At 45.6% G+C, this 24968-nt stretch overlaps 2 protein-coding genes across 6 annotated transcripts; one reads left to right on the forward strand and one right to left on the reverse strand.

The window, feature by feature from the left end:
• Window positions 1–126: 126 nt before the first annotated feature.
• Window positions 127–2091, reverse strand: LOC6552746 (protein jagunal). The gene is made up of 3 exons (XM_001978954.3): window positions 1850–2091; window positions 1208–1580; window positions 127–1148 (listed from the first exon to the last, which is right to left on the reverse strand). Exons 1-3 carry the CDS (start codon window positions 1936–1938, stop codon window positions 1017–1019), a joined length of 594 nt encoding a protein of 197 aa, XP_001978990.1. The 5' UTR covers window positions 1939–2091; the 3' UTR covers window positions 127–1016.
• On the forward strand, window positions 163–24942 carry LOC6552745 (exocyst complex component 4). Of its 5 annotated transcripts, XM_026975849.1 has the most exons (19): window positions 163–614; window positions 3645–3819; window positions 16883–16933; window positions 17006–17069; window positions 17124–17452; window positions 18113–18184; window positions 18377–18385; window positions 18845–18957; window positions 19014–19176; window positions 19505–19715; window positions 21039–21127; window positions 21394–21734; window positions 21794–22544; window positions 22611–22735; window positions 22794–23087; window positions 23153–23554; window positions 23620–24223; window positions 24278–24484; window positions 24548–24942. In XM_026975849.1, exons 2-19 carry the CDS (start codon window positions 3760–3762, stop codon window positions 24722–24724), a joined length of 4062 nt encoding a protein of 1353 aa, XP_026831650.1. In that variant the 5' UTR covers window positions 163–614; window positions 3645–3759; the 3' UTR covers window positions 24725–24942. The 5 variants fall into 5 exon arrangements, with proteins under 5 accessions (XP_026831650.1, XP_001978989.2, XP_026831658.1 ...); XM_001978953.3 differs by lacking the exons at window positions 163–614; window positions 18377–18385; window positions 21039–21127; ... (6 more) ...; window positions 24278–24484; window positions 24548–24942 and adding exons at window positions 2969–3173; window positions 18567–18572 and having other exon boundaries at window positions 19505–20425; XM_026975857.1 differs by lacking the exons at window positions 163–614; window positions 18377–18385; window positions 21039–21127; ... (6 more) ...; window positions 24278–24484; window positions 24548–24942 and adding an exon at window positions 2969–3173 and having other exon boundaries at window positions 19505–20425.
• The last annotated feature ends 26 nt before the right edge of the window (window positions 24943–24968 follow it).

A 24968-nucleotide genomic window follows, 5' to 3' on the forward strand; every position in this document is an offset into this window, starting at 1 on the left:
TTGACTTGATTTATTTTACTTTCAAAATATTAACTGACTTATGCCTAGCGATTTTTGTTTTACTTCAACCCTAACAACTTTCTAGGGGAACCCACAAGGAAATGCGATGTTTAACCCACTCAGAAGAACAAATATATATGCATCTTTATTGATCGATTTTTAAAAAACTACTTAAAAATTCGAATAATAAATTACGATTTAAAAAACGTATTACATTAAAATTCAATTCTCAGTTTAGTTTGGCGACATGCCCGTCATTACACAGTATTATTGACGATCAGAAATTGAAAGACTTTGCTTTAACACTCAAATTGCATTTGAATCCTTATTTATTGTAGTGTGTAAACAGTGACAGAAAGTTGTAAATAGTTTGGGGCAGTTTTCAAACGTTCGCCACCCGACTCACAGCATGGCACTGCGCAGTTCGATGAATAAAATTCAAAATTAATGTACTTGCAAAAATGAAACGGTTTCGAAATTTGTAGAAAAGTGAACTAATTATCAACTAAGCGAGGAAGTAACCATCCGCGGACGTAAACATAGACTGATGTACGCATATTTTCATGTGTAAATATATATAAAACGTTTCTAACAAACACGAGGCACGTCGAAATGTAAGTGAGCAAAAATGAAGTGATCTCTAGGTTGCTTTTCAGTTTTTATTCCGACTCGGGGAAATTTGGTGGCTTCAGTTGCTTCTTGTCTTTAGTTGACCTCACAAGGCTGCGTGTGTGTATATATGTCTTTGTGTATATGGATAAGAGTCTATTTAATCAATTTGAACGGTTTAACTTTCAACTAACAATAACTTTACCGCCGACGCTTGGTTAAGTTTCGACCATATGTTTCCCTTCCTGTATGACTAAGTGTGCGATACCTTAACAGCTGCATAACTTTAGATTTACCATAGTTTCATAACGCTTTTGTGCACTAGTGTTTTGAGTTAGTTTCATGTTTCCAAATTATTTACAACTAGCCCTGCTTTCCGGCGTTTACTAGTTTGGCGAGTATTTAGATTACTGGAACTTGCGCGTGGCAGTTCTGGCCTTCCAGGCCTTGACTAGGTTGTAGGCGAAGTACAGCGTAAATCCGTGCACCTGAAAGCCCACGAAGCAGAAGGCGTACCAGAAGACGCCGTAAGGGTAGCCCTGCAGGGAAACGAAGGATTAGTAAGGTTCTTAACGGGTTAACGGGCCCGGCCACTTACGCGCCACACAAAGATGTCTGTCTCGTCCAGCTCCACCGACTTGTCCAGCGTGGCGAACTCCCACACGTCCGAGAAGTAGTAGGCGAAGCAGTAAAAGAGCGGTAGGATGGAGAATAGCAGGATGGCCACCATATACTTTTGCATTTCGCGCACCTTGTTGCCCCTGGCGGCCGAAAGGCCCAGGAAGGAGGTGAGCAACGACGCGGCCCACACGTACTCCCACCACAGGGGCGGTGGGACTTCCAGCTCCTCGATCTCCAGCACGAAGATATCCAGGCGGTCCAGGATGTCCGACGTGAGCTTGGCCAGCATCACGAAGAAGAGCAGGGCGTGAAAGAAGATGCAGTACTTCAACCTGGACTTGTTCAGCAGGCTAAAAGAGCAGAGAAAGTGGTCGTTCAATGGGGACTCTGTGTGGGTGAGCCCGTTACTGGGGCGCACATGCTGCCTAGCTGGCACTTTGCCCACCCGCCTCCTGCAGCAGCAAGTGGGTGGGAGCTCCAGGGTGCTCCTCCGCCCAGCCTGGGGGCCACTTCCGATGCGGATGCGGTAGCTGCCACATGCACCTACTGTCGCAGGCGCCCCAGTAATTAGATAATTTCGTGTGTAGGAGAGAGTTGCCGATAGGACAGTGTTATTAACCTAATTTGATATGTGCCAGCTACGCGCTGCCTGAACTCGAAGTCGTTGCCATCGGTGCCCGCGACCATAGGTCCGCCGCGCGTTGCCATTTCGTTGCCTTCGTTCGTGGGTCGTGTCGTGGGCTCACGTCGTTGCTTATTTTTAATAAATAATTGCACAAAAAATAGGGCTGGAACTAGAATCAATGTTTGTTCGATACAATCGACAAGCGCTCATCGATTCGCTCCTCGCTACCATCGATTACTTTCGCAGAGCAAGCAACCGTTAAAAAGTGCCGGGGAATTTCGCCAAGTTGTAGGATACCAATATTTGGGATTTTAAGATAGCCAACTATTTTTTTATATTATTTTAGCCAAAACTTAGTCTATTATGCATAGGAAATAATATCAAGGTGGTCATTTTAAACTATTATCATTTTGAACAAATTAGCAATGCGGTCGTGGTGGCTAGCTCCGCTAAGGGAAAATTTAACAGGAGGATTACTTCGCTAGGCGAGGTGTGAAACCTCGCTAGTGCAACCTCTACTTATGTAGAACTTCAGGTTTTACTTTGTAGAATGTCATTAATGTTGACACAAGTAAAGTAAAATGTAGATATTCAAATCTCATGTGTTAATAGTTTGTATTTGAATTTCCCATTATGATAAGTTGCACGGCGGATTGGTAACAAATAAAAGCATGAACATTGTAAATTTCTTCTCCTTTTTACTATTAGATGATGAGTGCTGGCTGATATGGTTTTCCATTCAATTTTCCGTTTTTTTAATTAGAACTACAGTTTCATGCTTACAAGACTTGGACTTTTCAGCTAATCAGGCCTATTGCGTCAATCCGACGACTATCATAATTGGGTGCAAGTTTTCTTTGATAGCATTATGCAAATTGCAAGCAGCTTTGTGCCCCAATCAGTTCTCCAGAATGCAGCCAGTGGTTGTGTCCAGCGGTCTTTCGGCGCCCTGTCAACTGACCACCACCTGTTGCAGCGAAATCCATAAATCAATCTGACGAGAAACAGTAGCAACAGTAGGGAAAAGGCAAATCGACGGAGACAGAGAGGGCGACTGCGTTTAAAAATAAAATAATGAATTTCCCATTTGAACACTCTCTTTATGCTCGCCACGCTACAAAAGTCGACCATTCGGACCGGGTTTGTCATCAGTTCTACGGCGGGTTTCCTCCGATTTGGACGCGTTTCTATCGCACGCGATCGTCTCCGCCGGAAGTCGCGTCTTTCCCGCTTCGCCTTTAATGCCAGTTGATAACTTCCGCACTAATATTTATGCCGAGCTCGGTGGTTGAGCGCTATATTCGATTCGCTCCGCACGGTAAAGCTCCTATACCAAAGTACCATTCAATTGGGTGGTGCTTGCAATTGACTGCATTCAAGCACCCAGTTGATCAGCACAGTTTTTCTCTGTGTGTAATATTTTTGGCGGAATATGACAAAGTCGCGGCAGTTTTCCTGCACCAAATGATGCCCTGATACATCATTTTGGCGCGATTTGGCACGCAAGAGACAAATAATGCTATATGAACAATGAACAAATTGCTTAACCCTAAGAATAGAAACCAGCAATTGCCATGTGGGAAGGCAAGCAAGATGGCTGCTGAATAGGAACTGGTACTTGCGGATAGGTCTTGGTGTCCAAAAGCGATATCTACCGAATTTTCATATGCTTCGACTTAGGGGCTACGTGTGCCGTGTGATATTTGCTTAGTGTTTACAAACCGAAATCCATATCGATTGGGTGCCTTAGATAACAGCCTGTTTGAAGTTCTCCCTCTTTTCGTTGCAGTTGCGTGATACCGGTGATACCTGCCCCCTGTGACGTGCCGGACTTGCCCGAGATCGGGCTCCTATTATCCTGATAGTCCAGTCCCAGTTACCGATCCAAAGCCCCCAGCCCAACCATGTCCATCGCCGACAAACGCGCCTCCTTCGCGCGCCGCGCCGAATCCCTGGTGGAGCGGGTGAGAGTTATGAATACCATTTACGAGGTACCGGCATCAAGTGACCACGGATCGTGAGATCGATACTCTATTTTGTTTGTTGCTTGCTGCCTGCTTGCCCCTAATTCAGATTTATGTGGCCAGCATGGCGGGGCGTTTAATGTGCTTCACCCTTGCCGACGCTTTCCCAGTAGAAACAACAGTCCCAGTCTCCAGTCCCAGCCCAGTAGCATCGATATATATATCTGATTAGGCACAAGTGGCCGTGGGTGGCGGGCTCAGGCACCCAGTCTCACCCAGCGTTTCCCGGCTGATGGCGATGCTGTTTGGCTTGGCCGCCTGCTTTAATTAGTCGAAAACACTCGCACATTATAAACATCGCCTTAATGAGTGGGGCCAAATTGTGCTCGGATCAAGGTCGTCGGAGTGTTGCCCATCACAAGACCGATTGCCCCTTATGGCATGGGTGTGGTTCCTCGCACAGATGTGTGTTTGTGAAGGGCAGCTCTCGGGGGTCTTGAGTGCATGTATGTCTGTTCTTGAGGGGAAAGAACGGCCTCTTTGGCCCTGGGAACTATAGCTATAGGTGGCGCAGGTCACAATGGAGCATATAGCTATGTAGGATCTGGTGCATTGCATCCTATCCTTTACATTTTAGTCACTAGAATAGTTACCGATTTAATAAACGGACTACGAACTGCTGCCCTCGAATATTCCAACGACATTCGCATCCGCGGCGCATAAGAAAGTCATTGCTCGGCGATTTTGCGCTGTGTGGCTAAAAATAAGTGTCCCAAGCAAATTGCCCGAAACTGCAGAGTGCCTATGCTGCTGGCGGGATTGCCACACAATGGAATTTCAGCAGAATAGCCCCAAGCGAAGTGGTCAGTGGGTGGGAGGAGTTACATGGGAGTAGGGGAGCCGTCCACTTAATGCCATGCCGCACTGCAGCTTTAATTGAGCGCACTGGGTTCATTGGACTGCGATACATTTCAGAATGATTTATGCGCAGAGGGAAAGAAAGTGTATGGTCCATGATGATGAGGCAATGATTTGGAAATTAATAGAATTGAATGTTGGCATTAAAGTGAGAAATTTGAAGAATTCTGGTCTGACGCGAGGTTAAGCGCAGTAAGCTGATTGATAAGTAATACTGATTGATTTTAAATAGACTTTCGAAAGATCAAAGGATATTGCTAGTTGCTAAGCATGCAATTTCAAATTCGAGCACCTGTCTACTGAAATAAAGTGGACTCACCTTCTTCTCCGGAAAGAGACATTAGACTAACCTACTAATTACTTTGTGTTTTTAGCCGAACACAAAGCTTTTAATAAGGTACCCCCCTTGACAAACTGTTCCAAGGAGAGTGGAAGGGGCGTGCGGTGGGGGAGCATAAATGCTAATTCAATTTCGTTTCGGGATAGAAGGAGGGAGGAACCCGAGCTGGGCAATTCGGGCAGTGGTAGTGGGGCAGTCGGGTCCAGGTGTTAGCGGCTTTGGTTACACTTTGCATTTCAATTTGGGCGAGTGGAACCGCACGATAATGGTGGTAATGGTGATGAAGACGGCGCTTATCAATCAGCGCGGGATTTCGGTGACCCAAGCTTCATTTGCATTCCATTCCGAAGAGCTTTCACTGCAGCATGATCGATGTCCCCATAAGCCATGGGATGGATTCCCCTCAGCCTCCGTCTGCTTGGCTACAGGCATTCAATCCATGATGTGGACCCTCCTATCGCTCCCATTGCGAGTCCAAAAATAGCTGGGCGTGAATTCGCGACTGTGGGGACGCGAACGTAACGAGCAAAATAAATAGACGATAAAAAGCTAATAAAGAGCGGCGTAAATAAATGCGTAAATATCGACCGCATATATTTTATCGCTGCGGGGAGTTTCTGAAGATTACCGTCACTTGGCGCCCAGCTCAAGGGGCGTGGCAGGAGTTAGGAGGCAGGAGTAGAACGCAGCATGGAGGAGGGGCAAACGCATTTACTCAAGTGCCGCCGATGTCATCCCTGGGCTATTGGCCCTTCCAGGACGTATGTTTGGGTTGCCATTAGGGCTTAAGTGTTCCGGGCTGATCCTGCTGGAGCGGGCGGCTCCGTGGAACAGGGTGCTCATGTGAGTGTAGGCCAAAAAATACATTTTAGCTGCCAATATTTTTGTATTCAAAACGTTAGTGGCATACTTATATTCACTTTTTCCCCAACAATTCGCATGAAGTCCTTTTATTTCTTTTTGTATTTTTAGTCCCATGGCTGCCATCCCTAAATTAAATTATTGTTTATCCAGCAAAGACGCTAAGCGCCGCAAAAAAATTGATTGGATTTGTTTACCAAGAGCCATTGCTTCCTGCTTCCGCCGACTGCCGACAAGTCGCTGTTTATCTCTTGGAATTTAGCGCTTGTTTCCAGGAAAACCTTGAAGTTGAGTTTCTCCTTTCCCGCTCAACTTTGCGAATTGACATAAATAGGATGTCTGCACTTTGCCAACTCCCCAGCTACCCAGCCACCCAGCTACCCATCCACCTAACTACTCAGATCCGCAGCTTGGCCCACCTGAACTCGTGCTCCCCAGCTTTAGCCGCCTGGGGCAATCGGCTTACAGACTTTCAATTGCAGCCACCCCTTTTTGGCCCGTTCAGCCATTGTCAGCCACACCTACACCTTCAACCAACCGCTTAAGTAACGCGTATCTACCCGTGAACCGTTCGTCTTTCCTGTTCCAACGCCTTGCCGCCCACCAATCCTCCTCCTGCGCGGGTTTTGTTGTGGGTTCTGAGCACCTGCCTGGATAATTGTGGCTGACAATGGTGATTGTTGCTGCTCGTTGTTTATGTGCATGCAGCGCCTTTCCTTCGCCCGCCTTTCCGTTGATTCCTTTGTCTGGCTGCCGGCTTTATGGGCTTTCCGTTGTCATCATCCCCATTTGTTTAATTAAAGCTTGTGTCGAAATTAAAACACAAAAAATAATGACACTTATCTGCTTGTAGCCTTGGGGGAAATGCATGCAAATTTTGCGGAGATCAGCGAATTGCGGAATCGTTCGCGTAGAGCCTACAATTTATGTGGTCGATTTTCTCGTTTTCCATATATAGAGCATTTTTAAATATCTTTCTCTTTTGTTCAAATAATTTAAAATTGCAAGGACCATCAAGTTTCCAAGCTCATCCCATGTTTTTGGCTCACCCTAATTGGTTTCAGCATTCCGCACTTTTCCCATCCAACTTTAAATTACTTTGACTTTATTCAGCATTTTCGAGCTGCATCATCGGTGGTTTCGAGGCATGGCCTTCGATGTCAGCACATAATAATAATCCATTCCATCACATCAACATACCAGTCGCACCTCTGCCCTCCTTTTCCATGAATATTTATGCTCTGTGACCGCTTTCCATATCCATATCAGAAATTGTTCGGCCAGGTTGCCACGCCCACAGCCCCCCGCCCTGGGGGGCATAACCGCAGCCGGCTTGACCTAGGACACGCATATTTCTAATGCGCATTTCGCCAGAGAAGTGGGTGGAAGTGGGGTGGCCAGTATTTGCGCATTTCCCGCGCGCTGACAAATTAGCACATCAAAACAAAAAGGCAAAACGGCTCAGAGCAACAAGAGGAACGGCTGGGAACGCGAAAGCCCGCCGACAATAAAGAGGCTGCTCAACAATGCCCCGAACACAAAGTAAGACAAAAAGGATTTTTACATAAACCCACGCAAGCAACTCACACAGACGCAGGCCAGAAAAGCGCACACACTTACAGTGCCGAATGTGAGTGGGCGCCAAACTAAGCGCCCAAAAGTAGGCAACGGAATTCGCTCGGTCGAAGCTGTGGGTGCGCGTGTGTGCGTGTGTTTTGCAGTCTGAGCGTTGCCAGATGGAGCAAAGCGTATATGAATATTCCTTACGTATTGTAAGGAATCTTTAGGATTATTTAGCGTATGCTAATATTGATTAGGTAATATTTATATTTTGTGGCGGGAAATAAAATGAGTATTAGTAGCAGTCCTTAAACTCTATTTGAACTCAAACGCGCCATAGATAAATATTTTAGGTAATCATTCACATTGAAGATACAAAAAACAAATTATCCGAATGAGACAAATTTCGTAATGCGTAGTTGGTGGGCAATCATCTGGCCACGCTCTGTCCAACACCTTCCCAGCAAACTGCCCTACGGCAACATTTCAACACATGCCCCGCCCCCAGCCGCCTCTTCCTCCGCTGCAGCATCAAATGCCCGCATCCTGCGGGAGCGACAGAGACAGCGGCAGGCTGGGAGAGAGTGGGCAGAAGGCGATTTCACTTGGACATTTCACTTTCCATCATTTTGTTTTGCTACCCATTTCGCTCGGCTTCGTTTCGGCTCGGAAAAGCTCGGCTTTTTACCGGTGACGGCGATGGCGATGGCGATGGCGTCGCATTTTCCCATGATAAGCCAGTTTTCCCAGTCGTCGCCAGGCGTCCGAAGATTGCGCATCCTATAAGAAACGCGTTCACGCCCGATTCGCATCCGATTCCGGTTTCCATCGTCGAGTGCTGCTGTTCGCCTGATAGCGCACCGTTCGAGCCACGCTTGTGTGTCCCGCAGCTTCTTCGAGCAGCCTAGTAAACCCAAAGCCACCGCCAGGCAAATCCCAAACCATGTCGAAGCCGGGAACCCCTAAGCACTGCTCCGGCTCATCAGCAGCTGCTGCCCCCGAGAAGCTAAGCGTGAGTTCCGACATACCAGTTTTCCGCCAGCGCATTTGGTACCCAAGTCGGACAGCTTTTCGACCGGTGCATCTTGACTCATTTGAGATGCGGGCCAGAACACCATGTTCCGCGTCGCTTTCGCTGTCGCTCGTCGAGTGCGTTTATGCGCTTTTCCACAATTCTCTCTGTGCGTATACGTAATATTCGTAATACCCCGTGCGACGACTTCTGAGTGGTTTAATCCTTTAAAGAACGTCGGGATAAATATTTGCACGGAAATAATATATCACGGATTTAGTGATGAAATTGCAGACGAGCGAATTATTTTATTTATTTTCCACAGCGTGTTGCAAAATGTTTTCTACATACATCAATTGCGAAATGATTAAACATTTTTGAGTACTTGTACCATCTGAAAAAGGCTTTCTATCTTGTAGGTGGAACATTATTCTATCCAAACAACGTAATTTGTTAAAGGTGTAGCAATTCTCTCTGCGTATACGTAATATTCGTAATACCCCGTGCAGCAAGTGCGACGACATCTGAGTGGTTTAATCCTTTAAAGAACGTCGGGATAAATATTTGCACGGAAATAATATATCACGGATTTAGTGATGAAATTGCAGACGAGCGAATTATTTCCCACGGCGTGTTGCAAAATGTTTTCTGCATACATCAATTGCGAAATGATTAAAAATTTTTGAGGACTTGTGAGGACTCTGAAAAAGGCTTTCTAGCTTGTATGTGGAACATTATTCTATCCAAACAACGTAGCATTATATGGCTCAGGCTGAGCATTTGTAAACAAGTTACCGAGAAATTCCGTGACAGTTGGGGGGCTTTGTGGATTTGTTTGCCAAAAATGAGTCCCCTTTCTGCCTCCAATTAAAAAGGTGAAAGCCAGAAGCTAAGCCAGGCTAAGCCACCGCGATCGAACAGAGAATATAGTAGTAACACATGCTGGTGACCTCGAACTCCCCTCTGGCGAGGGGTTACCTTTTGCAGTTGGGTGCTATTTGCTTTTTATTCGCCTGCCCCTTGGTGCTCGGTGAACTGGGCTCAAAGGGCATAGCGTACTTTCTGACTTGCGCCTCATAAAAATTGCATAATTGTCGTACTGCATATCGTGTTTGTACGACTCTGTGTGGGATTCTGTGGGTGAAGCTACGGGTGTGGATGTGGTGCCTCAACCATTAGCCTGGAACTGGATGTTTCTTTTTACGTGCCATTTGCGGTCGCATCTGGCACACAGAAACTTCGTAGTGGGCCACAACGAATCTAGGTGCTCAAATGGGAAAAGTTATGGCGTTTGTTCGGTCTTTATTGCGTGCCATTTTCCCTTTTTATTAAGCAGCTAATTTTAAGGCGACAAATTGGTCCGGACTCTAAAAGAAATTTATTTTTGGTTTTCGGACAAGAATAAATCAAAATGGCACTCCGTCTCTTATTATTTTTAAAGAGTAACTACTACTCCGTGTAAAATAATTCGCAGAGAATGCTACATATGTTGCAAAAGCTTAAATACGAGTGTTGGAATACATTACTGCATTAAATCTTTAGCAAGAGTTTCGGAAATTTCCATTAAATAAATACGTGCTAGGTAGCATTTTTCACTTACTCGCTTTAACCACTAGTCTGGGTCATGATTTCCTCATTTTCCTTTTCGACTGAGCTCATCAAATCCTGTCCACAATGTGGGCTGCGCCACCTCCACCCCGACCACGTAGTGCACACTCCCGTCCTGGATTGCAATCCCAATTCAAATATGCTGACTAAAGGGCTTTGCTGGAATAAGCCTCTGCGATATATGGCTTGGTTTCTCTGTTTTCTGCAGGGCTTGCTTATCCCTTCGTTGGGATTTAATTAGGGAAAAGCATAATGGCGAGTCGGCTGTCCATATACGGGCTTGCATTATACATGATCTGCAGTGCCGGGCCCAACCTATTTCCAACGCTTTTTCCACTTCTCTCCGACGTTCGGCTAAATATTAAAGAAGGCAGCCCGCGGGCTTCCACTTGCCGCCTTGAAGAAACATCCTGTAATTTGTGCTGGTGCCACACTCACACTGGAGGACAGAAGTCCTTTTCGGGCAAGCTTATGTTCTTTGTTCCGCCCGGCAAAGTTTCTGCATCCTCTCTTTTCGTTTTGTGTCCGCTGGCCTCCAGAGGCAGGCTTGTTGACTTCGAAGTCGTCGAAAAACATGCGATTCCCAATTGTTTCCTTCAGCCGGAACCGGGATGCACTGTAAAGTGAGTGGGAAACGGCACTATCGCGTAGGAACTTTGCCGTGGGCAAAGTGTCAAAGTTTCCAAGGCAAGGTTGCGCATACGCCCTGTTGCCCGCCGGCTCAGAATTCTGCGGCTGCGGGCGCAAACTTAAAGAACATTTAATTGGTGGCTTTAAGCACCTGCCTACATGCCCGCGTGAATTGTTTGTGTCTATTAAAATTTCCCATGCAATGCCGGAAAAGTGCGCTGAAACTTTTGTTTGCCCAACTTTTCGCATCACTTGGGGGCTTTCGCCTTGATGCGAAAAGGGCCTCCCTGCGCTGTTTTCCACAAATTCAAACACTTTCATAACGGCTTCCGCAGTTGGAAAAGTGTCGGGGCATGAAAATCACATCAAGTATGCGTCAAAGTGCGGCCAACTTGTGCTCTTTGCCCAGAAAAGGCTAACAGAATGCGATTGCAAAATGCTGAGACTCATTCTGAATTTAAGTGCATTACAAATAGATACTCAATTCTTCAGAACTAGCAGAGCCATCGTGATGGGCGCTAATCAATCCTATAGATATAATATGCAACATGTTCTTATTATACCACAAAATGTTGATTCTCTGCAGCGACATTGGCTCGATTTTGCGCGAATCAACAGGCCTCACTGGGAAATCAAAAATCAAATCAATTATGTGGCCAGCTCAATGCACCTGCAAAATTCATACCTGGCAATTACTAATTGAAAGACAATTTATTTATAATTAATCGGAATATTAATAGAGATTAATAGAACGAGCTCGCAAATGACCCAAGTACGACGGACCAGAAATCAGGACCGACTCGTATCAGGAAAAGGACAGTCAAATGAGAGAAATAACATAGGTCGAATGAGCCGGGCGAGGAGCATATGGGCATCCCTCCAGAACGACACATGACAGCACTTAACCAAATACCAATAAAATCCATACGGTGGGGACTTTGGGGCATCGGTGGATCCCCAAAGTGCTTCGATGCAAGTGCGGTTATGAGCCGAAATCCATTTACACTTGACTTCGCTTTTGGTCCAAATGAAGTGGTCAAGTCGAGACCAGGACCTTCTGTCCGCCCATAAACAAACTGGGAAACGGACTGAAGCCAGCCTTTAAATACGAATGCAATAAATTTAGCCTGGGCAGCAATCCCCCGATTGAGTTAGGCATGTCCGGCGAGGAAAATGCTGATTAGCGGACAGAAAAACAGGGCGAGATCTGAGTCTGAGGTCTGGATTCAATGGCAAGCACTTTGTTAAGTAAACTTTCTGTTCAAGGGGCAAATACTTCTACGGCAGACTTGGCTTGGTCCCAGCTTTGTTTGGACACATCTTCTGCATCCCCATCCTGGCTGATGAGTTAAACGCTGATGAACCAAGTGGGGAAATCAGAGATAAATGGCGACCTATATTCGCCTGGAACTGCGAAACACTAGCTTCCAAAGGTGGTGTGCACCTGATGGGTAATTAAGTAAGCACAAAGAAATTTGGCCTGAATGGAGGGAGCACTGAGGTGCGAGCCTTTGGCCATTCCGATTTCGAAAACGTTTTGAATATCAAGCCAGATGACAAATTCTGGGTACAGCAAGTTTTCTCGTTCTTGGATAAAAATGTGCTTTGCAAAAGTTTCGTTGCCCTTCCTTTGTGCTCTTAAGCAGCCCAGAAAGATCCATATCTAATCCCATTTTAAAGCAAGGACACCTTTTGTTTTTAAACATTTCGCCCTAAGAAATCAAGTCATTGGGAAGTTCAAAATTAACAGAAGAAACGCCATAGCCGAGTTTCAAGACTATCAGATACCCGTTACTAAACTAATGGCAGAGCGAGGGAGATGTTTTAAAATAAGCTTGAAAATCACATCATATGGCGGAACACAGAGTATCAGCCATCAACCCGTCAACTGTGAAATCCATCAGCAATCCTGCACACTGAGCCCGACTGAATGACGGCTCCTGAATGCTGGGATGCGATGGGATGCGATGTAATATGATGGATGCAGGGGCTGCCGTGTGTAATGGGCACTTAGCTCGCTGCCACATGACTGCGACATTAAAGGGGAATCGGGGCAAATGGGATTGGCAAGGGGGCACGGGTTCACGGGTTCGCAGGAATCAAGAATCGGGATCGAGGCTGAACGGAAAACGTGGAAGCGCAGTCAGCCGGCAGGAAGGGGAAAATCTGTTAAAAACTGGCAACGTCGACGAAATCGGGAAAAAAGTGATACGAGGATGTGGAGGAGAGCTAGGGCAACACGGAACAGCAGCAGCAAGGAGGTCAATGAGTTGACACGTGCTCAGCACAGCGACAACGCCTCAGCTTGGTAGGACTTCCACCCACTCACTCTTCTGGGGGACCTCAGTCGGTTTGTTATCCTGCGGGGAGCAAGTGATACAGTTTTATGAATGTTTTCCGGGCCTTCAGGACATCGTTTTGGGCACACATAGCCTCTACGATGCAAAACTGAAACGCATATATTTGTATCTGTTACAGATGCCTGGAAAATGCTCGAAATGAAAACCAAACTTTGCAAACATGAAAATGCAATTCGTGTTTCGCAAAATTGTACTGTCCCATTTTGTGGATGTCAAACAAGTTGGTTATTTGCCAACAGGAAGATACATTCTTTTGTGCGGTTTTAAGAATACCTTGACGGCATGGTGAAAATGGGCGTGGCAACGTTCTGAAACAACTCAGCATTCTAGCTTATATAGCTCCCAAAATCTAAAAGTTTATGCGGACGGATAGACGGGCGTTGCCAGATCGACTCAGCTGGTGATCCTGATCAGGAATACGTGTATTTTATATGGTCGGAATTGATTCTTTCTTGCCGTTACGTACTCTTCAACGAATCAATTATACCCTTTTACTTTACCAGTAAGGGGTATACAAATTTCTTACCTCAAAGGGACTGAGAGATTGAATAACTCGCCGATGACTGTTGCCAATTGAAGAACTGACCCCAACTTGTTCTCTAAAAATCAACATCATCGCCCACACGTGTTTCCCTCACAGGAAAATCTAGTCAAAGACAAAGTCTCAATTAAGAATCCAGATGCACATGGCTGCAAAGTCGAGGCAGAGTCCAAGCATTGACCCAATCACAAGTCAATTAAAGTGCGACGAGCGGAGACTGAAAACCGGCAGAAGGGCAGGGCTAGACTTTTTCACGTAAATCAAACGATTGAGCCAAATGACTTTTTAATTGACTGATGACTCTGGCAATGGCGAGATCCACATACAAGGAGCCAAAAAGTTTTTCTGACGCAAAACGAGTAAACATTTTCGCCTTTCAATTGAAAAGAAAACTTTTGTTGGCAGTCGCATCAACTTCATTCCATTTCATTGACCTCCGAAAGTCGGGAAATCATATGAAATAACAAATAGCAAATTAAATAATTGGTTTGGTATTTTTGTATAGAAGCACGCAATTATTTATTTGAGCATTGCTGCAATATTAGTGAGTAAGATCTACATTACACAAAAATTATGCACAAATCTTTCTTTTTGAAATCAGGGAATCAATTCAAGGAATGTCAAGTCAAAGGATTTAGCCTTGGAATTTGCGACTGTTTTTCATTAGTTAAGCAAACAACACTTCATTACCCAAACTCCTTTTTTGTTAGTGTATTGTATGGACTCCATTTTGCTCAGTGCACGTCAGCGTATCAGAGGTGTTCGACTGTTAGTCAGGGAAAATTTCTGTCGCAGGACATCCGTCATCCGTGTGATCCATGGGATGTGGCGAGGATTCCGCTGGGGGACGGCAAATGGATGGGCTCGGCAGGTCGTAAAGTTCAGCCAGCCAAGCAGCAGTCCCTCACAGGTGGCACCATCCAGATCCGTCCAATCCCAATTCCGGCCACAAAGTGTGCTGAGAGCGTGCAATTTATTGGCAATTTCATTATTTATAAGCGTTTTCCAAGGCATGTATGCAGCTATATTTGATCACTCTGATGGCAAGACAGGTGCACAGAAGGCTACACTTGCCTCATCGTCAGTCCTCTACAATTGCCCAGGTCCTGGCACAGAGTTCCTCTTCTTTCGTCACCAATCACCAGTCAAAACTTTGGTTGCGAGCATTCTTGGAATGCATCAAGTAAATAATTTTCCCACGCCCTCGAGATGCTTAAACTGCACGATGGACTTATCGCAGTAAATTGTGCACAGTTAAAAATGCCCAGTTCCTATGGTTACTATTTGCTGCAATCAATATTAATTAAGACAATGAAATGAAAAAGAAGCAAACATTACCCAAAAGACTACACCCATATAACGCGAAAATTAAAAGAATTAATAATACATGGAGCATTGGGATACGTCATTCATTTATAATAATATGCAATGCGTTCGATTAGTTCGACACTGCGCACTGTTGTCCTTGGCGGAAACATGCGTCCAAGCCTTCCATTCCCCGTCCTGACCAACCCACTCACCAATTAATGCCAATCTGCTTGTTTATTGTCCATTATGCAGTGGCCCTATCCAACCACTGCGGCCAATCCCCGCCAGCCACTTCCCACAGTCGCAGCCACTGCATCTGGTTGATCCAGCCAGGATGCTGGATGCTCCGCGCTCCGCTTTTTGCACGGCCTTGGGAGGGAATACTAGCTCTGTTGGCGGAAACAGAACGCAGTTACATAAATAGCCAATTGAGAGATTTATTTAAGCACCTAATTTGAATGCACAACTTTTTACTGGCATGCCGAAGGTGAAACGAAGGCTCGCAAAAGCTGCGGCGGGCACTCAACAAATGCATTTACATAATACCCGTTCCGTTTATTTATCTATTTACTGGCTTACACAAAACCCCCCAAAAGAGCGGGTGGGCTGGAGCTTTCGGTTAAACCGAATGGACATTAAGGGGCTTAGGCAAATTCTTGGCCGGAAGAGGTTCTTGGCCCTGTTGGCCGTTTGACACTTGTATAGTTTCGCTCAATTTCAATAAGTGTTCGATGGACGTGGGTGTGTTATTCGAACCTGTCTTCGTGTGTGTGGGGATGCTTGGCACTCGCAGAACACAGGAGTATCATCCTGAGCTCCGCAGTCTCATTTGCTTCAGTCTTTAATAAATTCCGCAGGCAAGCAGAAGCGCCTGAAAGTGATAGGCCAAACACAATACACTTCTCCCCGAAAATCGAACCATTTTGTGAGTTACGCAAATCGATAATGTGAGTTCGCTTAAAGCAAGTTAAAAGAACATGCTGAATTACTGTGAATAACTGTATAGGTGCCCAGTATTAATTTAATTCACGCAGGCAAAGATGCAGAGAGCTAAATAATAAATAACAGTCTATATAAGCAAAGTTGTTTGTTATCATAGAGTGAAGGGTAGATTCGTTTCCAAGCTGATAAAATATATATTTCTATTCTTGATCTGAAAGGATAGTCGTGATTAAGCAAGTGAGATGTAATTACATTTTCTTCTTTTTAGTTGTTGCGCTGCCTTTCGAATGGTGTATCATATGCCGTAGTCGTGGTGCGCTTCGTCACTACTTGGTCTGCCGTCCACATTGGTTTAATTGCAATAGTATGATTTAAGTTCAAAGAATTTATGTACCTCCTTCCGTTGTTAACTAACTCAGTCACTTTTTAATTCCCGGACATCACATAGAATTTGGTGAATCGCGCATAGAATTTATGCGAAAAATACCCCCGAGCTTCGAAATATTCAACAGTTTGGTGTGTTTTCATGTATGTATGTGCGGGGCTCGGCATGTCCTTAAATTTTCCATTCCGAATTCCGTTGCACGACTGGGTATTTATTAAATGCACACGCACAAACATATTTACCATGCCGGGGCGAGGAGTTCAAATTCAAATTCGAATCCAAATTTACACAAGGCAGGACGAGCATGAGCCTGGTATTTAAGGGGCCAGGGACAACAGGAAGCTTCCAGGACATCAAGGACCTGCCAAAAGCAAGAGCTCACAAAGTCAAATGCAGGGAAAAACATTTCACATTTTTTGGTCATTTCATGCCCGTAATTTTTCACGCTTGAGTTTGCGCTTATGGCAACGTGAAAATGATTTTGCCTTTTACTTTGCTATGGCCAAAGTTTTTCCAGCTTTCAAGTTTCCCTCTAACAAATCACCGCATTCCGGACACACACTTCAATTTAATCACATTTCGCTTACCGCTCTTGCAGAAATACAATATCAGCACAGAGAAATGCGGGGATCTGACGGTTGTAGTGCAGGTGAGTTGCGTCCGGACACCGTCCCCTTCAAAGTGTATCACCTGACCCCACTCCATTTTTCTTGCGATTTAGGGCGACCTGTCGCAGCAGGAGAAACGCGCCGTGTTCATCACGGTTCACGACCTGGGCTGCAACCGTAAGTAGACGGCTCCCGGGAGAACTAATTGACTAATCCTGGCCATGTCCCCAGACAACTCCTTCCAGGAGTTCGTGAGCAGCCCCTGCATGACGGAGATCAAGGAGCGCTCCTGCTTTATCCACGTGGACGTGCCGGGGCACGCGGACAACGCTGAGGCCCTGGCCGACGGCTTTCCCTTCCCCTCGCTCCAATCCCTGGGCGAGGACCTGGTCACCGTGCTGGACTACCTGCACGTGAAGTACGTGATCGGCCTGGGCGAGGGTGCCGGCGCCAACGTCCTGGCTCGCTTCGGACTGGCCCATCCCAGCCGGGTGCTGGGCCTCATCCTGATCAACGCCACTGGCAGCGCCGCCAGTGTGCTGCAATCCTTCAAGAACAAGGTAAGGGAGAAGCTCGGTACTTTCATCCAGACTGAGCTCTTTTGTCCGTGCACCCTGAAATTGGCTTCCAGGTATTCGGGGCATTAGGGTTCTTAAACTTACCTGCTTCTTTCTAATAAGAAATCAAAATATATGTAAAAGTTTTAAAAAACTTTCCTATACCTAGTGTTGTTCGAAAGACAAAAAGCCTTAATCGTTGGCATTCTAAATTCGAAGAAGAGAAATTTCTTATTCATATATTATTTTAATCGCTACTCGTAGAGTTAAAGGGTATACTATATCGTTGAAAAGTATGTAACAGGCAGAAGGAAGCATCTATATTCTTGATCAGGACCAATAGTCGATCTGGCCATGTCCGTCTGTCCGTCCGTCCGTCTGTCCGTATAAACGCCTCGATCTCAGGAACTACAAAAGCTCGAGTGTTGAGATTAAGCATGCAGCTTCCCAGTCCAACGTCCACAAACCGCCCAAAACTGTCAAGCCCAAACATTTGAAAATTTTTTAAAATTCTACCGAAATTCCGGAAAATGTTGAAATTTCTCGTTCGCACTCCCGCCAGCTGAGTAACCGGTATCTGATAGTCGGAACTCGACTATAGCATTCACTCTTGTTTATTTCCTGGACTCCACTAAGTACCCTGCCTTCTACTCTCCATTGCAGTTCATCAGCTGGAAGAGCGACGAGGTGGCCCAGTCGGCTGAAAGCTTTCTGATGTACCACAAATTCGGACATGTAAGTAATGGCAGTCGGAGAGGCGAGGACGAGTTCCCTTCCTCGCCAGCTTTACCTGGCCATTGGCCTGCCGTGGAGTGCGTGTTGTCGTTGGTTTGATCTCAATGTCGTACTCACTTACCTTCTGTTCTATTTTATGTTTGAACCTAACAACCAACCGCCGAATCGAACTCTGTTCGTCTGCGCTTTCAGGTTATGGAGGTAAACAGATCTAACTTTTCTTAGACAAATCCATTCCTAATCGAAACAGTTTCGCCAGCCCCGATTAAAATCTGTGCTTCAGTGCTCGCTGAAGCTCAAACCCCCATAGTTTTAGGTCCACTTGTTTCGCGGCATGTTTATTTTTTATTTATTCGTTGAATTTCTCGTTGTTTTCTTCTAGAACTGGGTATGTACATAAATTTCCCCTCAAGAATTGGACCCAATCCACTTTGCAACCAAAATTGGAAAGAAAATATTTATCCTCAATCCGCTTCATTACATATTTGTCAACTTGTTGTCCCTACTTACATATGTATATGATTTGTGCACGACCCTACGTTTAGTAGTTTATAGCTCTGACTTGTAGATCGCTTTAACTTACCGAATATCCGTCTCATGCAAATGTTCTGCTTTCCTAAACACTGCTGCCGAAATCCGGTAAACCACCGAACCCTACAGCAAATCGTGGGCGAGAATCCGGACAAGGAGAAGATCGTGGCCGAGTACCAGAAGCGTCTTCACCGATCCCTAAATAGCAAGAACATCGGACTCTATGTCAAAGCATTTATGAAGTAGGTTTCGCAGTGCAAGAGTTGGGTTCGAACTAACCACGTATCTGTGCCCCCAGTCGCAAGGACCTCACGCTCAAGGGTTGCAAGGTGGATGTCATCCTGATCACGGGCATGCTCAGCCCCTATGCATCCATGGTCGAGAAACTGCATCGCGACGTGGAGAAGGAACGGGTCACCATTCTGAAGATCGAGCGGGCTGGTGATGTCCTCGCCGATGCTGTGAGTGTTGTATCTATGCCTAAATCAATAGAATTAGGAATGCTAATTTTCAGTCAGTTTATGAACCGTTTTGCCAGTCGTCCAAATTATTGAGTCCACAATAAAACAAAACACACAAAAATTACATACATTTTGTATGGAAAGAAAGGAAAGATAATGAATAACATATTTAAGCAACCAACCGGGTGTTTCAAATAAAACATGTTTCAAAACTTGTTTAGCGATTTAAATACATTTGCATATTAGCATATTGACGTTGGCTCTACAGTTGTAACTTTTAAAATAAATTAACACAATAATTAGACTTGGAAATCCAAAAATTTTGCAGCCCGGAAAAGTGGCCCAATCCATACTGCTGTTCTGCAAGGGCCAGGGTCTCCTCACATCGGTGGTGATGCCAGGCGTGGATCGCGGACGCGCCTTCTCCACGGCTAGCTCTGGATCGCTGGAGGGCGCCAACGGATCGCGGCGCCTGTCGCGCGGTATCTCGATGGAGGACTACGACAAGCCCAACATCCGCCGGCTCAGTATCATGAACAGTGAGTTGCCCAAGAAGGAGTAATCTAGACCACGCCACGCCCCGCCACGCCCACGGCTTTAGCTGCGAAAGTGCGCCTGCAACGTTGGTATACTCGTATTAAGCTTAATTGCGTATTGAAATTACTTATACTAGTAAAATACCTTTAGTCTGAGCAAAACCTATTTGTGTGAACCCAGAGCCAAACAATCATCCCAAATGTAACCGCTTTTCAACGTCGAGCGAGCGGGATTTTAAGCCAAATTTTAACTAGTAATGGCTTTAGGTGTTTAAAGAGCAGCAAACACAACAACACATTGGCCATCCGAATGGACGGAACTAAACCGAAAACTGTATTTACACTGAGTACTTAGGATTAGTCTTATGTATGTAACCCCAAGAAACCCACCTGAGAATCTGAAACAAAGACCAAACATCCATATCTAAATCTTCAACTCGAGCGAACTTAGCACAACTGCTAAACATGAACTATAACAACGCAATCTATTTAATACCTCCGAATAGTAAACTGTACCTAAACACGTAGAAACTAGTATGAAACAATCCCAGATGTTACTCCTCTTCTCTGTCACCCTCAACTAGCTATATTAGTAAAAAAAATAAAAGAAAAATCATATAAAAAGTTCGAATAGTGAAAGCGCGAAAGATGCTTATTCAAAGTATTTATACCGAACAAAGGTACACAAATTGCATATATGTATGTGTAAACAATCAAAAAAAAAAAGCAATTCGAAAACCAAAGAATATTTTATTGCTATGTAGGTATCATGCGTTTTTCGAAGCGAGTATTACAATTGTTTTATCGCATTGGCTTTAGCTTAACATTCAGTGAAGACATTTATGTCGACCAAGCACTCAGTTAAGTAGATGAACTACACCGTTACACAATAAAGTTAAATAAAAACGCCTATGCCTGAGTTTGAATTTGCTTCTAGATATATTATTGCTTGGCTTTCCAATTATCGGATGTTTTTGGGGTGCCTACCTTCTCACTCATTATTGGTGATTTTATTCATTTAAAGCGTTTGCAGTGCAGTCTTTTAAACCCATTAAGTAACATTTAATTTTTTTTGTATACTCGACTATAAAGAAAACCCTTTTTGGAGAATTCAAAAATAATCGAAGAGAACAGTCGTTTCTACGAAAGTCTCCATCACTAATCTTATCGATAGTTTGGCAAGCTTTGGTATTTTTAACACTGCTCGAACGTTCACTCTGGTGCCTAAGTGCTTATTCTAACAACAAATTGATCAGCAATTGCTGTAAAATAATGTTGATACTGAGCTAACCTGTGTCCCTCTTCGACCCGTCGCCCACCAACCAGCCAAGCACATCTTCAGCTTCAACAGCGTCTACATGGACGCCCCACCGCCCACGAAACCTCCTAGGGGAGTGAAGTACGGCAAGGATGAGGTAAATTTCTTCAAGCCCTCGCTGAAAATGGTGTTCCACTTGCATCACAGTTTCTCCAAGCAATAAACACATTTGGAACCGCGCCTGCATGTGTTTTCCTTCGTAGATAATGGTTTTTTTTTTTTGCCGTTGCCTGTGTGCGGGTCCAAAGTTGATGACGACACCATGTGGTTGTTGTTGCTGCAGCACGCCCTCTTTTCACTTAGCGATATTGCCTTTCATAGATTAACCATGAGTAATTCCCTGTGGCCGGCTTACTTTTGCAGTCCGCAGGATGTGGCTTCCTGGTTAACGTCATCAAGTCACTGGGATTCAGCGAGACCACCGAGGAGCGCCAGAAGGAGAAGCAGAAGATCGAGGCGGAGTTTAAGCGCTCGGACTTACGCTTAAACGAGCTGGTCTCGCGGCACGACCAGCAGCTTACCCAGGTGCTCCCCCTGTTCAGCCAGGTTTCCTCGGAGGTGACGGCCAGCCGGGAACGGATTCATGCCGTAAAGGAGAACCTTGGTGTCTGCAAGCGGCTTCTTCAGTGCCGGCGCGATGAGCTTCGAAAGATGTGGACAGATGCAGTGCAGCACAAGTACGTTCTGGAGATGCTGGAGCAAATGTAGGTCACTTTGCCTTTGTTGTTCATTGAGACGCGCTAAATAGATAATTCCTTCCCAGCCAGGAGTTGCGCAAAGTGCCTCAAAGGGTTGTGGGCTACACCGCCAAAAGACAGTATCTGCATGCCAGCAAGGCGTTAACTGATGCCCTGGCTACCCTCAATGGACCCTTACAGGCCGTCGAGGGCTTGTCAGATTTGCGGACCGACCTACAAACCCGACGCCAGCAGCTGTACCAGCGGCTTCATGAGGAACTGGTCACCCAGGTGTACACCAACTCGGCCAACGAGGCCCTCTCCTCGTTCGAACGCACCAACTCCAATCGGTTGAATTCCAGTTTTACTCGGGGAATAGGAGCTCGTCGCTCTACGGATCGCATCGAGGCCAATGCTCGAGTGCGCAAAGCGCTGGCCGAAATGGCACAGAGCTTTGATTTGGACAAGGCAGAGGTTATTGAAGACGCAGATCTCATTTACCCGGAACTGAGCATGAGCTACTTCGTTGCCATTATAGTGGAGTCGTTCGGAATGCTGCACAAGGTGCCTGACTCTCTGGAAACACTGCGCGTCCAAATCCAAACGGAGTTGCTCAATGTGGTGCGTCATACGACGCATCTACTGTCTGCGAGTGGAGCAACGGCGGATACCAATCCGCTCCTTACACTTCTAGAGGTCATATTTAAGCAGTTCAAGGCAATCGCCAAAACGCATTCCTTGTTGCTGAAGAACTATTTGTCAGTGGGACAGAAGTACTCTGTGGTTGGACCCCAACCATACGACCTAACCGATTTCTGGGCCCAAGCTCAGTCAGTGGTAAGTGTTGGATCTTCAAGCTCTTCTGAATCGCATTTCCCATTGGGTACCAACATTCTATTTAAGCTGCAACTGTTGCTCACCGACTACTTGGATATACAGAATGCTGCCTCGGACGAAAGCGCCCAGACGGGTTTTTCAGAGCCCACCAGCAACATAAATTCCTATTTTCTAAGGCGCAAGGTGCCGAGGTAAGTTACATGCCAGTTAACGGGCTGACTGTACTAAAATACTTATTTTAATAACTAGCACCAAGCGCGCAATGTTCAAGTTCGATAAGTCATCGCATGTTGACAGCAATAGCAATAGCGACTCCTTCAAGGAGCATCGTCGCAACGCCTCGGATGCCTCCGTGGATGACAACCTGGCCGCCCAGCTTGGGGGTAGTGGCAAGGGTTCCACCTCTGGCCTCTTTCGTCACGAGAAAAAGCAACGGGAAAAAATACTTATTTGTACACCCGATCAAAATATCATTACCAAAGTGTATCTACCTCTAATGGGATATATCAAGGAGATAGAGAACTTTATGAAATGCAAGCCAGGGTAAGATGATACTCTAGTAGCTTCTGGCTCGAATGCATCGAAATAATATTTCATCGTACTTTCAGGCAACCTTGCAGTCTCCATGACTTTTTAGACAACTACATTAAGGACACATTCCTATCTAAAGGACACAACCGCAACCTGCAGCTGACCATAGAGTCGCTGTCGAAAAATCAAGATGCATGGCGCACTATCATAAGTCCTGAGGAAATAAAGGCTCTTAATCTAAGCAGGCCGTTGTTGCAGTCTACTGTGATGGTCGAACGGAGGTTGATGGAAACTAAGAACCTCATTCAAGACTTGCCCTGTTACTCTGAAGATCTACTTAAGATGGTGTGTGCTTTGTTAAAGGCCTATCGAGAAATATGCCAGGCGGCCTACCGCGGAATCGTGCAGCCAGATTCAGAGGATAAGAGAATTTACAGCGTCGCATGGCTAAAAGATGAAGATATCAGCAGGTTTTTAAAGTAAGTACAAGATAATCAAAACAATATGTATTTAGAATTTCCACTTACTTTTGTTAATTGTCTAGAACGCTTCCCAACTGGACTGATTTAAAGACCTCCAGTCAGAAGTCGCGTCACAACCGAAAACTTCATCGTGGAAGCTTTGAACCGTCGGAGGAGGAGAGCCCGTTGCAGGTTCAGCAGCGCAACATCCGCGAGGCTGAAATGTTGACCAGTAATTTAGGCGAGGGTGGGATCACCCAGCAAGAGATTTTGGTCGAGATCAGTGTTCTCAAGGAGCTGGCCATACTGCAGGAGAGCATGGAGTGGTTCTCGTGCCGCGTGTCGGAATTTGCCAACGATTTGCGTCGGCCGTTGGTAAACGGACTGAACGCCGTTCCTGCTGAATGCGGTGCCGACATTGCAGTAAAGGATGGGACTATCAAAGTAATGACCAATCTAGCTTTGGAGTTTGATGAACTGGCGAACACCTGCCTGCTGGTATTGCATTTGGAGGTGCGCGTTCAATGCTTCCACTATCTACGCTCGAAGGCGAGTGTAAGGACCAACAGCTATGTGGGCTCCAAAGATGACATCCTAGAGCCTGACCGCCAGGTGCAAGTGCTGACCAAACGACTGTCTGAGATGGATGAGGCGTTTAGTGCCACTCTACATCCAAGAAAGACCAGGGTAAGGTTAATATATCTGTGCAGTTTCCTTTTGCTTTAACGTTCTTTTCTGTAGTACATTTTTGAGGGTCTGGCGCACTTGGCATCGCGCATTCTTATCCAGGCCTCCAATTATCTGGAGCACATAGATCAAATAACCGTGCAACGCATGTGCAGGAACGCGATTGCCCTGCAGCAAACATTAAGTAACATAACTGCCTCCAGGGAAGTGGCTTTGGATCAGGCGAGACACTTTTATGAGCTGCTTTGCATGGAGCCAGATGTAAGAGTGATTGACCAAAATTGTATAATTTACTTATCCACTTGGAACTTTGCTTACCCACAGGAAATACTCAATGCGTTGCTGGAGCGGGGCACTCAGTTCTCAGAGATGCAGTTGCTCAATGCCTTGCAATTGTCCTGCAAGTCCTTTGGCATAACCGACGCCAATCTCTTGGCTTCCTACCAGCAGAAGCTGTCGGACATACTGGGCGCCAAGCCCTCCAAGGGAGTAGTTGTGTAGTTAACGTGGCAGCCGGCGGGGAAACCAATTTTAATATTCATGCTTTTGTGTACATCGGCTGTAGGTGTAAGTGCAAAGTGTGTGTTAGTGTTAAGCTCAACATAATTACATTGTTCTGAACATGTTTGGCGAGCGCTTAGTGTTACGATGTAGCCGCTGTAAAGTTCATTAGCGGTACTTTAATGGCTTGTACACAATAAATGAGAATTCAACAACGATGTTTTGCCTGTATTTAATATGCCCT

The sequence above is a fragment of the Drosophila erecta genome, unplaced genomic scaffold (assembly GCF_003286155.1).
Source record: "Drosophila erecta strain 14021-0224.00,06,07 unplaced genomic scaffold, DereRS2 tig00000000-arrow-pilon, whole genome shotgun sequence".
Classification (NCBI taxonomy): Eukaryota; Metazoa; Arthropoda; class Insecta; order Diptera; family Drosophilidae; genus Drosophila; species Drosophila erecta.